Raw genomic sequence first — 13,538 nt, 5'->3', positions numbered from 1 at the left:
GTAATCTGTTCACAAATAACCAGATCTTCCAAACACATTAATTTCATACATGATTTAGAGTCATCTTTGGAAATTCCTATTTCAAAGTTATTCATTCATAAATTCATTAAAAAAATAATGTCAACACATCATTATCTTTTTCAATTTTCTACCGATTATCTTATCTAAAGCGAGTATCTCCTCACCCAATTTCAGTCTATCAATCGTTCTCATTCTCATACCTTTGTGGGGCACCGCGCCGATATATGCCCTCGTTCCAAACAGTCAAAACACTTTCCCGTTTTGAGGTATTCGTCTTTTTGTTCCTCTGTTAGTCGAGGACGTGCATCTTTCGTTCTTCTTTTGTCATCATTCGTCAAAAGTTGTTTTGTTGGATAAGTCAATTTACCTGAATGCATAGGAAGCCCTTGCTTAGCATGTCACGTCAGTTGCTATATGGACTCAAATTTCTGTAATAAGCAGTAATCTCATATCTCTTTGAAGTCCACAGCAAAATCGCTCAGTTTGCTGCTTAAAACTGATCTATTCAAAAGATGAGACAGGTAGAAAAACATCCCAAAATCTCTCACAATAAGTACCTAGAGTATCTGCCTTGGCCATCCGAAAATGATTCCAAGCGGTAATCACGTCATGTTCGTACTCTTGAGTGAGCGAAAGTCTCTTGAACTTTAACCACTTTGTCGGTGCTTCTTTTCGTAATAGAAGAGTGACACTTTGTCGGTGCTTCTTTTGTAACAGAAGAGTGGACCACCATGTCCGTGCATTTCCTTTCAAGTAGGATGCTACCCTTCTAATCTTAGAGTGCTCTGAGTAGCGCCTTCCAGAAAAAGCTATGTCAAACTGTTGAATAAAAGCGAGAGCCTTGTGCGCATCTCGAAAACCTGAAAAGGTATCAAATTGTATTGCTTGTCCACCTTCTTTGAATTCTTTTGTCTTCTTGCTCTCATCTTCGAGAAAGTCGTATTGGTTGGCTCTATAAACGTGCTTCCTCTTCAAAACATCTAGTCATCGGAGTTCAAGCTCTTAAAAGAGGATGAATCCCCCTTAGAACTGTCAGAATTTCCGAAATCTTTGGTGGGATCTACTTTTCTTAGCCTTCTTCTTGTTCTTTCTATATCTCTAGTTCTTCCATCATTTCTTGCTCTTTCTGTCCTCATCACTGAAATCAGAAGAGGAAGAGTTGTCAGAACTGTCAGAAGAGGATGAGGACGAGCTGGACACACCCTCGAAGCGTACGTGCTTCTTGGCTTTTCGTGCATTTGCAAAAGAAGCCTGTTGACCCAGATAACCAAGTGTTAGACTTACACCACTCTACTGCTTCACAGGTCTAGGGCATACTTGTACGGCTAGTATGTCTCCGGTCTGCCCACCCATAGTCTAGGTTGTACCTGGTCCGGCCGCCCACCTTTGTCCAGGCGCCCTCATATATTTCTAGATATCATTTTTCTGTTGGGTCGTCGGGATTTTATCAGGCCTTGCCCTACCTCCCCTTGGGCACCTATTTATAGGGCCAGGGGGGTACCCACTTCCACATCTCACAGAGATCATAATGATTGTAGTGAGGGTCTTCTGCTCATGGTAGTCATGGGGCATTGATCGCCCCCTCTTCCTACACATAGTGTTTTGGTCTCTCTCTCTCTCTCTCTCTCTCTCTCTCTCTCTCTCTCTCTCTCTCTCTCTCTCTCTCTCTCTCTCTCTCTCTCTCTCTCTCTCTCTCTCTCGCACGCGCACTCACATGGCATCAACAGCTTCAGGCTCTCCATGGGACCAGCGCTTCTGCAAAGGTTCTCTCCCCAAGCTTCAACAGCCAGTGTTTATGTAAAAGGAGCACAGATCTGCCACCGTTTTTGCATGCACCAGGCAAGCAATGGAAATCTACGTTTTTTTGTTGCGGGGAAACCTCCTCAACCTACGTTTTTGCATTTACACTTGGCGCTTTTGCTTCTGACCTACCAGGCTCCAGCGCTATTGTTTTTGGGCAATTTCGTTGCGGAAATCCTCCTCTCAGCTTTGCTTCACCAGATCTTGCCTACGACACACAACCTTGCAACCGGTGCATTGCCAATCAAAATCCTCTTCAGATCTATTGTTTTCAGCCATAAACACCTGTTGTTTTCTCTGTTTTCAGCCCACCTAGGGCTGTGCCATTGCTTCATCACCCTTCCTACACCCTCTGCACCGCTCCGGACCATGCTGGGAGCGTACGAGCACGCTGAAAATCGCTGGACAGCAGCGTTTTCATCACCTCGCAGTTGCGTGTTTGGGTGGACAGCAGCCACATGGTTTGTGTTTTTCACAGAGGATGAAGCTACCTCCTGCCAGGACACCATCCAGTGGTGGTCCGTGCGGTCTCTCAGTGACTGCTGCAGTACAAGATATCTTCAACATCAGCTTGATCATCTACGAGCGTACAATTCTTGGGCGATCCATTCATTCCAGCCATCATTCGGTGGTTGCGCCCTCTAGAGGGGGTGGTGACTTGTGGTTTGCTATGGACACACCTATGCACTCATCAAAGGAGGACACACGAGATATGGCCGTGACATCGGCATATGGGATTCCAACATTCTTAAAGAAGGCATATGGGATTCCAACATTCCCAAAGAAGATGCCACCATCTTTGGTGGACAGACACTTAACCATTTGACCTCGACACGTCAGATCACTTGCTTACATAGGAGCATCTACATGGACTTAAGGAGATGATCCTGGCTCTCTTCTTGGAGAGGTTCATTGCTTGGATCTACAAACTAGAGTGGGACTTCGGTGCTTTGGACTCTCTTGGAGAGTTTACCCACAAGATGCAGAAGATCAAGCATCATTATGTGACTACATCCGGAGTCACCCGGAGCTTGGCTTGGATGGTAGTGCAGTTGCTCTTCTACACTCCTGATCATTTAGATTACTACCTTCAGAGTTGCTTACACTCACCCTCGGAACTGAAACCAGCCCGTGGAGCGGTAGACTTTAGCTCTCACCCGAAATTCTTTACTTTACTTTAGACACACACAGAGAGAGAGTACTTTGCAAAAAGAACCTGCGACAAGAATTAACACTTATGCACACACACGGCTCGGAAGCTAGAATGCCCCGAGCAGACGCCGACAACCTGTAGGCCCCAAAATTGGCGCCCCTTTCAGTATTTTTTTATACTTTAGGAGGGTAAATTACAAAGAAGAGTCCTATCCTTTAACTGTATCCCGCTAGATACCACCTATTCTGGCAAAATTTTGGCAACATAACAACCCCAAAACTTGCCCGAAACCAATTCCCCTGCTGGAACTTGCTTCTACTCACATAAACCCTCTGATTTCTGCCCAAAAACAGTAAATTCAGCTCGCTGTATTTACTGGTTTTTGCCCTGTTTTCAGCCCTAAACACTCCCCGAACTGTCCTCTCTTAGTGGGGCACTGTTCCCAATGGTTTTGGCATCTGTATGGCTGAAAAACAGTCAAAATACAGTGCATAATCAGCGCTGAAATCGCACGTGTACGGTGAGGTTATCACCCTCACCGGTGTCTGCTTTTGGAGTAGCAGTTAGCTGTTTTTGCTCAAGGAGGCTCTTGCCTCAACACAAAAGCATGAAACCACACAGTTGTACATCAGTCAAATGAAGAGCCCTCTTGTAGGGCATCACATAACTGCACGTAGGGGAGAGAGAGAGAAGTGTGTAGTGTGCAGGTCATCACTCCTAGCACCACACTGTACATAAGAGGGGAAAGGAAGCACTCCATAGCTCTTAACCTGTGACAGGTTCTCAATGAAGCATCCCCCCAGCATAAATCGAGTGCCCCCTTGACCTGTAATACATCTGTGAACAAATACATGCAAAAGGGGTAGATTTCCATGGCTGTCAAAACCTGTGTATCGCTGAAAACGCAGCAAAACAACTGTCTAAACATGTGTCTGATGCCTTCCAATGCTGAAAATGAGCTCCTTGGCCCTAGGTAAAGTCATGGGAAGCTCAAAAATGGAGAGAATGGCTGAAAATCAAAGTTATCAACCTCCAAAACTGCTCCAAAAAGTCAGTTACGAGTTCTGTTCTCCCAGACTTGGTAAATTGGCCAAAAAGTGCCACGTGGCACTCATACATGCAATTTTCCCGCATTGGGCTTCCTGCTTAAAAATCTCTTGATTGGTACATCAGTTGACTTTGCAGCAGAGTAATAAAATGTTCCCCTGATGCTAATAACGGGAACAGATTTCATGACCCAAAATAGCAGTTCCCTAAATTTTAGGGGATGCTTCCGTTGGACTCCCATTGGTCATCTGACCATCAATGCCCACTTGGACCGCATCCAAAAATGCAATGTAGCCGAGCTGTCGGGTACTTTCCTTTGGTGACCCCACCTTGACATTGTACCTTTATTGAGTTCACTTCCTAGTATTCACCAACTTGCTAAGTGCAACGGGGGGACCTATATGATCTTGAACTGAGCCTAGACATCCTTTTACTTTACGAGTTCCAGTGCCGACCAACTTCCCGTTTGCAAGTGAAACTACCGTTCACATTGGCCATACAATGTCTGACCATTTGCAACTTCAAAAAGAGGGTCTCAAAAACTAACAAAAATCATTGGAAAGAAACCAACAACTAAGGTTAGCAGTTGCCACGTCCTCGTAACAATAACCTTACAGTAGACTTATCCCCCGACCTGAACAGTAGGCCACTCCCAGCTCATTCACACTGAGAGCCACACCGAGATGCGGTTTGGTGGCATTGTTGGCGTGGATTTTGTTTTGGTTGACACCGAAGGATTGGAAGCAGGAGATACAGGCAAGACAATGCAAACAAATTGATCTGGCCTTTCCTCTTCTCAGAGATTATTCACACTGCAGACTGCTCGCTTCCCTACTTCTACAGGATGATTACAGTGCAGACAGCTTGGTCTACCCACCTCTTCTCAAGGCCCTTCACAACGCAGACTGTTTATGGCTTTCCCCTCATCTTGGATTACCCTACCTACTGACAGGACACCATCCAATGGTGGTCTGTGCGGTCTCTCGGTTATTGTTGCAGCTTACGGTAGCTTCTACAGTGCAGATTGTTTAGTCTGGATTTCCTTGTTTCGGAGGACGTTTACGGCGCAGATTGCTACATCTGGCCTTCTTGGAGTTTTACACCGCTTAGCCACCTGGCCACCTTGGGTTGCAGGTTCATGCATTGACAGGCTTCCAGTCATGCTCAGCAGCTCATGACGGTTCCTGGGCTTCCCCAGACTCCAGACACCAGAGATCCTATTGGGCAAGACACTTGCAAGTCTATTGGCACTTCTTTTACAACAAGGAGTTGTTTTCACACACAATCCGGGACCTTCATGCAGTGTCTTCACCCTGTATCGATGGGGTACAGCAGTTTGCTACACTGCTCGTGACGGTATCTTTCCACGGAGATTACTTGGCAGTTGGGACACCCCAGACTGCTGCTACACTCGCAAAGTTTACCAAACTATTGTCCTTCAGTGGACATTGCAGCAGACATCTTCATCATTTGCCTTCATGCAATTTGTTCAGCATCAAGTGCTGAGAGGGGGTGTTAGACTTACACCACTCTGGTGCTTCACAGGTGTAGGGCATACTTGTACGGCTAGTATGTCTCCGGCTGGCCACCCATAGTCTATGTTGTACCTGGTCCACAACCGCCCGAGTTTGGGGCCGGCCGCCCACCTTTGTCCGAGCGCCCTCATATATTTCCATATATCATTTTTCTATTGGGTCATGGGGATTTTAACAGGCCTTGCCCTACCTCCCCTTGGGCACCTATTTATAGGGCAGGGGGGGTACCCAATTCCACATCTCACAGAGATCATATTGATTGTATTAAAGGTCTTCTGCTCATGGTAGTCATGGGGGGCTGATTGCCCTCTCGTCCTACACAACGTTTTAACTTTTGGTGTCCTCTCTCTCTCTCTCTCTCTCTCTCTCTCTCTCTCTCTCTCTCTCTCTCTCTCTCTCTCTCTCTCCTTGCAGCCCCTAGTTGAGCCTGATGATGCGTGAGCACACCTCGACACGAGGACCCACACTATACATTGTACACCACATGCACCACCCTACCACACCCTCTTGCATACTATAGGCTCATTTCAGTTTGTACCCCTTTTTTCATTTTCCGATGCCTAGAGCATCAACACATGTATATGATATTGTCTCATAGGTCGAGTTCGGCCTTTCGAAGACGGTAATAAAGCTTTCTTTCTTTCTCTCTCTCTCTCTCTCTCTCTCTCTCTCTCTCTCTCTCTCTCTCTCTCTCTCGCGCGCACTCACACCAAGGTAATTTGTTCCCTTTCTGCATCTCTCTAGAGGCTTCGTGGTCTTCAATATTTGGTTGACTCGTCGTTCGATCACATCATCAAGTTATCTTATGTGTATATCCACAGGGCAAGTGGTTTCTTCAATGTTGACTTTAATCGTGAATTGATGGCCGTACGCCATCAGGAATGCACCTCATCAATAGTGTGCCAGGTCAAAAATTTCGCGTACTGGGGATCCTTTGAATAATGTAGCATCTGCTTGGCACAGGCATCAACCTGTTGTTGACGCTGCATCTCCATTTGTTCATACTCCGTACGCCGTGGAGGCCCGTACTCTTGTTCCGATTGCCCATTCGAATTTCCCGTACATTCACCCGATCCGCAATTGTTGGGTGGGGTCCGTCTGATTCTTGCGGGATTCGTCACCTGAATCCATGTATCGCGGTAAGAGGATCGGATTTCTCGATAGAAGGAAAATCGACTGAGCTCTTATACCACTGTTACACACTTGGACACCCCAACTCGGAAATCTTGTACGACACACAAGAGAATCACTTAAAATACTTCACAACTTTATCACACTTTTGATATAGAGTCGACACGGCCCGGCGTAGTTCCGTGCCCAGAGGTATTGGCCCCAAAATCTGGAGCCCCTTTCGGTATTTATTTTTATATTAATGCTTGAGCAAGGTCTCACGGGTCCTCTCTGCTCAGTAGCTCATCAGCTAACTCTGAGAAAAAGAGTGGCCTTGGGTTCTTATTTTAAAGGCCCTTGGCCATTGAAAAGCAGTTACATGAAAAGCTTCATACTCAAAAGCATTGGGTCCCAAAAACTAGCGTTGCCCCAAAAAGCTGCAACGTATATTGCGAAAACCCTTATTGTTGCAACGTCAGCATGTGTCAACGCAAAACGCAGAAATCTGTACTGCTAGCAATGTCAGCATGTCAACGCAATATGCGGAGTTCTCTACAGCTGTCCACGTCAGCAGCTTCTGTCCCGGTTGGTCATGCCATTCCATCACTTTGTGACAAAGCCTTGAAACTTTGAGAGTTGAGGGAGAGAGAGAGGAGAGAGAGGAAGATGGAGAGAAAGCCTTGAAAGTTGAGGGAGAGGAAGAGATGGAGAGGTGGAGAGTGAGGGAGAGGTGGAGCCTCGAGCTTGAACCTTGAGGCCCAAGGGAGAGGGAGAGAGGTGATGACTCAAGAGAGATGGAAAGATCGAGAGGTAGAGAGTGAGGGAGAAGTGGAGCCTCAGGCTTGAGCCTTGAGGCTTAAAGCCTTGAGGCCCAAGGGAGAGGGAGAGAGAGCCTTGGCTTGAGGGAGAGCCATGAGGTTATAACTTCAAGCTTGAGGAAGAGCTTGAGCCTTAGGGCTTACATAGGAGAGGAGAATACCCCGTCTCTCCCTCCCCCCAACCCCCCCCCCTAAACGTTCAAAATGCGCCCAACAGCCAGTTTTTTGAAAACTTCAAACGGCCAAATTTTTTTAATTGCATGTTCCAGCCGGCCGTTCCCGTTGCATTCCGCCCGTTCCGCACTGCGTTCCTGCCCGCGTTCCAGTCAGGCTGAAAATGGAACGTCGTTCCATCCACGTTTCTGTTCCGGCTCCTCCATCCACCTGGGAACGTGTTTCGGGAACGAGAGGGCCCTGTTCCGCCCGTTCACTGTTACTTTGACATGGCCGTCGCCATCAAGGAAAGCATCGCCACTCAGGGCCCCCTGGTGACCTACCTATGGCAAGCCAGCGACATTGGATTCCCACAGGAACCGTTTCAACCCTCTACAGCACAATGTGTCTGAGGAGACTCCTTCCACCTTCGTCTCGTTGCCACCAGCTCCCCCTCTTAGAGTTCACAATCATGTCAGGTGGTTTCAACTTTCTCCAATATCTCCCAAGAGCAAATTAGGGAGTTAGGGTGGTTTTGTGGCTATGTCCAACCATATCTAAGGTAGACATACCTTTTCTTAACGGTGCATTCTACAGTGTTGCCCATCCAATAGGCTGGCATGAGACGGGACCTATTCCTAGGACTTCCCAGGGTGCATTTGTGCTGTTAAATGTGGTGAGTTTGCATATTTATCAGCATTTTGGCCATTTTTCCAAGGTGTGGGGTTTCCAAGCTGAGTAGGGCAAATCTCGGATTCGCCTATATAGGCCCTGTTTCTCTTTAATTTTTTTAATTCTCAATCGAGGCTCTGTACCAGGTATTGCAAAAGTCATTGTAAAAAGCTTAGTCGTACCCACAAGAGATGTCACACTCATAATCTCATTCCTTGCTGTGGACGTAAAGCATGTCTTCTTCACTCTCATAAGGCTGCCTAGCTACTGACCGTTCCCCTGCCACCCCATAAATCTCTACACACACACATAGAGACCGAAAGAGATGTGGAGACCTGTGTAGATCGGGTTTACAACCGAATGTGTGTGTGTGTGTGTGTGTGTGTGTGTGTGTGTGTGTGTGTGTTTTTTACAAAAAAAAAATGTGTGTGTGTGTGTGCGCGCGCGCGCGCGTGAGAGAGAGAGAGAGAGAGAGAGAGAGAGAGAGCATAAAACAACCTACATCTGGAGAGAATAGAGCGCGCAATGTCCTCTGAGGGAAGGTTGACGAAGTAGAAAGGAGAGTCGGGATGGTGGTGCTGGGGCTGCTTCCAGCGCAACTCGTGACCAGCTGTGGGGTCGTCTTTCAAAAAAAGCTTCAACAGGGCCTCCACCTCTGGTAACCTGTAGTCCAAAAGGCGATGCAGGAAATAGCAGAGGTACCACATTCTGAGAGAGAGAGAGAGAGAGAGAGAGAGAGAGAGAGAGAGGTGCGCAACGTGGGCGAGCGCCAAATTTGGCTGTTAAAAATTTCGCATGATGGGCAACTTGCAAGCTGCTTGAACTTGCTGTTCTTACACACCTCACAAACTTGGCCCCCTCTTATATTGGTTGTCAACATTGTGGTGGGGAGAACGCCAGGCCCCCGTTGGCGCTAACCTAGCGTTCTACAACGAATTACATGTGTTGCAAATTGGTTGTGTGTAAGAGGAGGGCTACCCTCGTTTATATGTAACACGGGGTGTTGATCAAGGGTAGACTTCAAAAGTGAGATCAAAATCGAATGAGAGTTGTTGATTTTTTCGATGTCACGAAAAAAGTAATTTCGACACGGGTAGTAATCTCGACACATAGTTATCTCTGACAATAGACGGTTGTGCATTGTTATTTTTGCATTAAAATAATAGTAAAAATTAGATGCTAATAAGATATGGTCACTAAAATATGCTCACCATTACACACTTACTCAAATGCTACTTTAAAGAACTTAGTATGCATGCAATGAACAAGTAATCTCGTTGCATTGTAAGTAATTTCGTCACAGAAAGAAAACTCATGTTTTCTCTTTACCTCTCTATCAAGTGTTCAAGAAAAGCACTCTCTGTAATCAACCTACAGGTCCTTGCCTTTCCTAGTGGCAAGCATCTTGTTGAGTGTTTGAGAAAAGCATCCTTTGTAAATAGCCTATAGGTTCTTGCCTTTCTTAGTGGCACCAGCATTCGATTTGACTAGCCTACCCACTGACATCAATAGGTCACTCCCAGGCAGTAAATCAATTTCTCATAGATGGTGAGTATATGAGCTAACCCAACTAAACAACATAAAACATGGTGTGCGGTTGGCCAAGCATGGTATTTTCTATTTCAAAGACACGTAACAAACCATCTCATTTTTTCTCTAGTCCACTTCTCGCATAATGCCACAAAACGTTGAGAATGCAAGCATAGACGATTGCATTTCGAGAGAAGCCGTGGATTCTTTTTCTCTAATATTGGCCCAAGGCTCCTCTCCCTTTCCCTATAATTAGCCGCATTCCAAGCAATATCATCACAAAGAGGAACATCATCACTGAACAAGAACATCATTAAGGTGCAAAATGAGTGGCAACATACATGGAGCACCATCAAGAAAATTGATTGCATGTGGGGTGATACTCTATGGTTATGTGCAATCAAAAAATTATAGTCCTATCTTTGTTTTTTGGCCCATATCCTTCAATAAGTGCATTCCAAAAGACTATATTCAGAGAGACCTCGAACCTACATTCTATGCAAATAGTAGAGTTCCTAGCCTCAGGGACCCTCCCTTATTAGAGACATCTTGAAAATATTTTGGTTCAAGAGATGATATTCCAAAATAGAAGTTCATTAACAACTTTTGGAAGATCTCGTTATTACGACGTAGCTATCATAGTGAGTATATTTCAACTACCATTAGTAGTAGCTCATTAAAGAGAAAGCAAGAATATCACATGTAAAATATGGTGTAGTGTAAAATAGACTTGAATATTTATATTACTTATGCAATATCATGTGTACATTTCGAGCAATTTCCTTGCCCATGGAATTGAGGGGAAATATTTTGATCTTATATTGAGGTCCTAGACCAATATTCTTGAGAGACATTCTCGAAGCATTACTACACAATTGAGAGAGAGAGAGAGAGAGAGAGAGAGTACATCACTATAAATGTAGATGCTTAGCTCATGAATGACATTTAGAGACTCTTTGTAGATAGATATTAGCTGGTAGAGGCAAGTGAAGCGGGTCTAACTCCAGATATTTTAGTGGATTTACCGTTGACCAGATTTATCCATCGGTGCCATCCAAGTTGGAACATGCAGGGAGCAAGCTTGAGTAACTTTGTTGGTTTGTGGGCTCGTTGTGAGTAGCCTATGCAAGGTCTTAAGCTGACTAAAGCATAACCACATAACGATTGGCAGCATGAATCAGGCCTACCGCCAAGCTACACTCAAAGGGAGTTGGAGCATTGACAAAAAAAATTAGAGGAGTGGATCTAGCAATGACGATTGGCAGCGTGAATCAGGCCTACCGCCAAGCTACACTCAAAGGGAGTTGGAGCATTGACAAAAAAAATTAGAGGAGTGGATCTAGCAACGGGTGGTTGCATTTGTATCCAAATGTGGCATCCTCACAAAAGAGGATAAATGGAATCACTTGGAACACATTGAATACCAGATATGCCCAATATGGTTGTGGCAAAGAATGAATTGTCACCATGATGCAAGCACCTTGAGGGTTTGTCGCCTTATGCAAGACCTTCACATGGGTGAGAGATTCAGATGCACAAACACTCTTCTCTACCAACATAGAGTACTCTGCTCTCTACCGAGTGAATGCATGCACCTACTCTGTATCCTTGATCTCCTTCCAATTACATTCATGTTTGTTGTCACTAGTCAAGGAGATGCTTCATCAACCCCCCTCAAGCTTTGCTTCTCTACAATTTCATCGGAGTGTGGCTCTGATCATGGCCTTGCAAGGCCTCTTAGTTCACAGAGACTTCAGAATGACCCAAATAAATTTGCAAAATAGAAAAAGGGGCATGAGCCTCCTATTCGTCTGCGTGCACACGAACGATTAGGGGGCTCTTGACTCCTTTTATTTTTTCCACACTTGCATTGAGTTTGTTGCTCATCGTAAGAGCCGCATCCCACCTATCAACTACAGAGAGAGGGTTTTGTGCCACATGAAGTCTGTGGAGGTTCAAATTGAGAATAAAAAAGAGGGGCAAGAGCTCAATGGTCATCCGCGTGTACGCGGATGATCAGTGAGCTCTTGCCCCCCTTTTATTGTGAACCAAGAGCTTAGCGTTTTGTAGTAATTCATGTCCTACATTTTTTTAAATGTTTTCAAACAACAAGACTTGACTTATATCACCTTTACGAGATGAGCCAAGAGTGTAGGTTCTTCTATGCTAAAGCTAAAAGGGGGCCAAGAGCCCCGCTCTTGGCCCCCTTTTTCTTTGCAATCATGAGCTCTAGCGAGGCTCTAGCATGGACATAGTTTCCATTTGAGGTTCTTGAAGAAGTACACATAAATGAGGGTGTGGCTCTTGCCCACCCTTTTGCTTTCAAATAAAAGCATGGGAAAATTTCCATTTGAGGTTCTCATACCTGAGAGTTGATTGCATTTTGAGATAACTATGCTTGAATCTTGACGGCATGTGGCATTAGGCAAGATGCGACATAAGAATTCAAGATGCAATGCCTTGGACGACTTATATGCTTGAATCTTGACGGCATGTGGCATTATACAAAGACGTCGATAATTACTCGATCTGGAAAAAAGGGTGGGACTGGAGCCCCCCTATCGTCCGTGTGCGTGCGGATTCAGATCGGGTATCATCAACAAGTGAACCAAACAAGCTCTAACCTAAGTCGACATGTATGCCAAATGTAATCATCTATGCTTGCATACATTATGCTTTGTATTGTCTGGGTCAACATGTATGCTAAATGTGGTGTGCTTGGTGGGTTTTCAAAACTAACATCATGCAAGTCAAGTTTAACTAAGAAGTATCAGGTCTAGCCAAGGGATTTACGAGTTAAGGGTTTAATATTAAATATTGATCATCAGTAGTTGTTTGCTTTGCAAAGCAATCTCTCTCTCTCTCTCTCTCTCTCTCTCTCTCTCTCTCTCTCTCTCTCTCTCTCTCTCTCTCTCTCTCTCTCTCTCTCTCTCTCTCTCTCTCTCTCTCTCTCTCTCTCTCTGCCAGGTCAACAACATTAGCAAAAAATTGGTTGCCGGTTAGAGCAAGTAGATTAAAGGTCATGCATGTAATGTGAGGAATGAATCGATTTGGTAGTTATCACCTTTTCATTAGTAAGTGTCGATGATTGCAATGCAGAAACCATGGGACCAGCCTGCTCAACTATCGTGGCCATTTTCAAGCGGAAACAACCTCAAATAAAAAGGGGGGGGGGGGGGGGGGGGGGGGGGGGGGGGGCTGGAGCCCCCCCATTGTCCGTGCGCGCGTGGACGATGAGGGGGCTCTATCCCCCTTTTTTTTAGCTTTCTTCCCTTGTTGTATGGATTAGTCAGGTTGCATATTATCAATGCCAACGCAGGTGATTGAAGCTTTGTCGCAAGCCCTTGCCATCACCAAGCATGCTTAATCTTCCACTTGCACAACACAACCTCGCAGCTCCTTCTCCGTCTCTACAACTAGCTCTCCAAACTTGTCAATCCGTGCCACTGGAAAATGATGCCAATGCAAAGTATCATTTGTTATGACAGTCTCATAGTCCATGTTGGAGGTCTTGACCTTCTTCTTGATATGTCGATCAACAATCCACTCAATCGAAACAAGAAAAATCGGCTGGGCTGAATGCACTGGCAATGTTGATGCAACACATCATGAGAGGGTGGCGTTATAATTGCACAGTATTTTGTTTATGTTGCATGTTGGTCAAGGTTTTACAAGCTTTGGTGCTAGCTTCAATCATCA

General features: G+C 45.4%; 1 protein-coding gene across 1 annotated transcript in view; it reads right to left on the bottom strand.

Moving 5' to 3' along the window:
• TRM11 (tRNA modification 11 protein) overlaps positions 1-9,216 on the bottom strand; it is a 121,342-nt gene extending 112,126 nt beyond the window's left edge. The window contains exon 1 of the mRNA XM_086528926.1: positions 8,812-9,216. Within this exon, the coding sequence (XP_086385052.1) occupies positions 8,812-9,016 (205 nt within the window). The 5' untranslated portion in view covers positions 9,017-9,216. The remainder of the gene's footprint in view (positions 1-8,811) is intronic.
• Positions 9,217-13,538: the final 4,322 nt, after the last annotated feature.

This window comes from Adiantum capillus-veneris, chromosome 14 (genome assembly GCF_014529385.1).
Source record: "Adiantum capillus-veneris isolate H3 chromosome 14, ASM1452938v2, whole genome shotgun sequence".
NCBI lineage: Eukaryota > Viridiplantae > Streptophyta > Polypodiopsida > Polypodiales > Pteridaceae > Adiantum > Adiantum capillus-veneris.
Note: the sequence above shows the minus strand (reverse complement) of the source record. Positions and strands in the feature narration are given on the sequence as shown.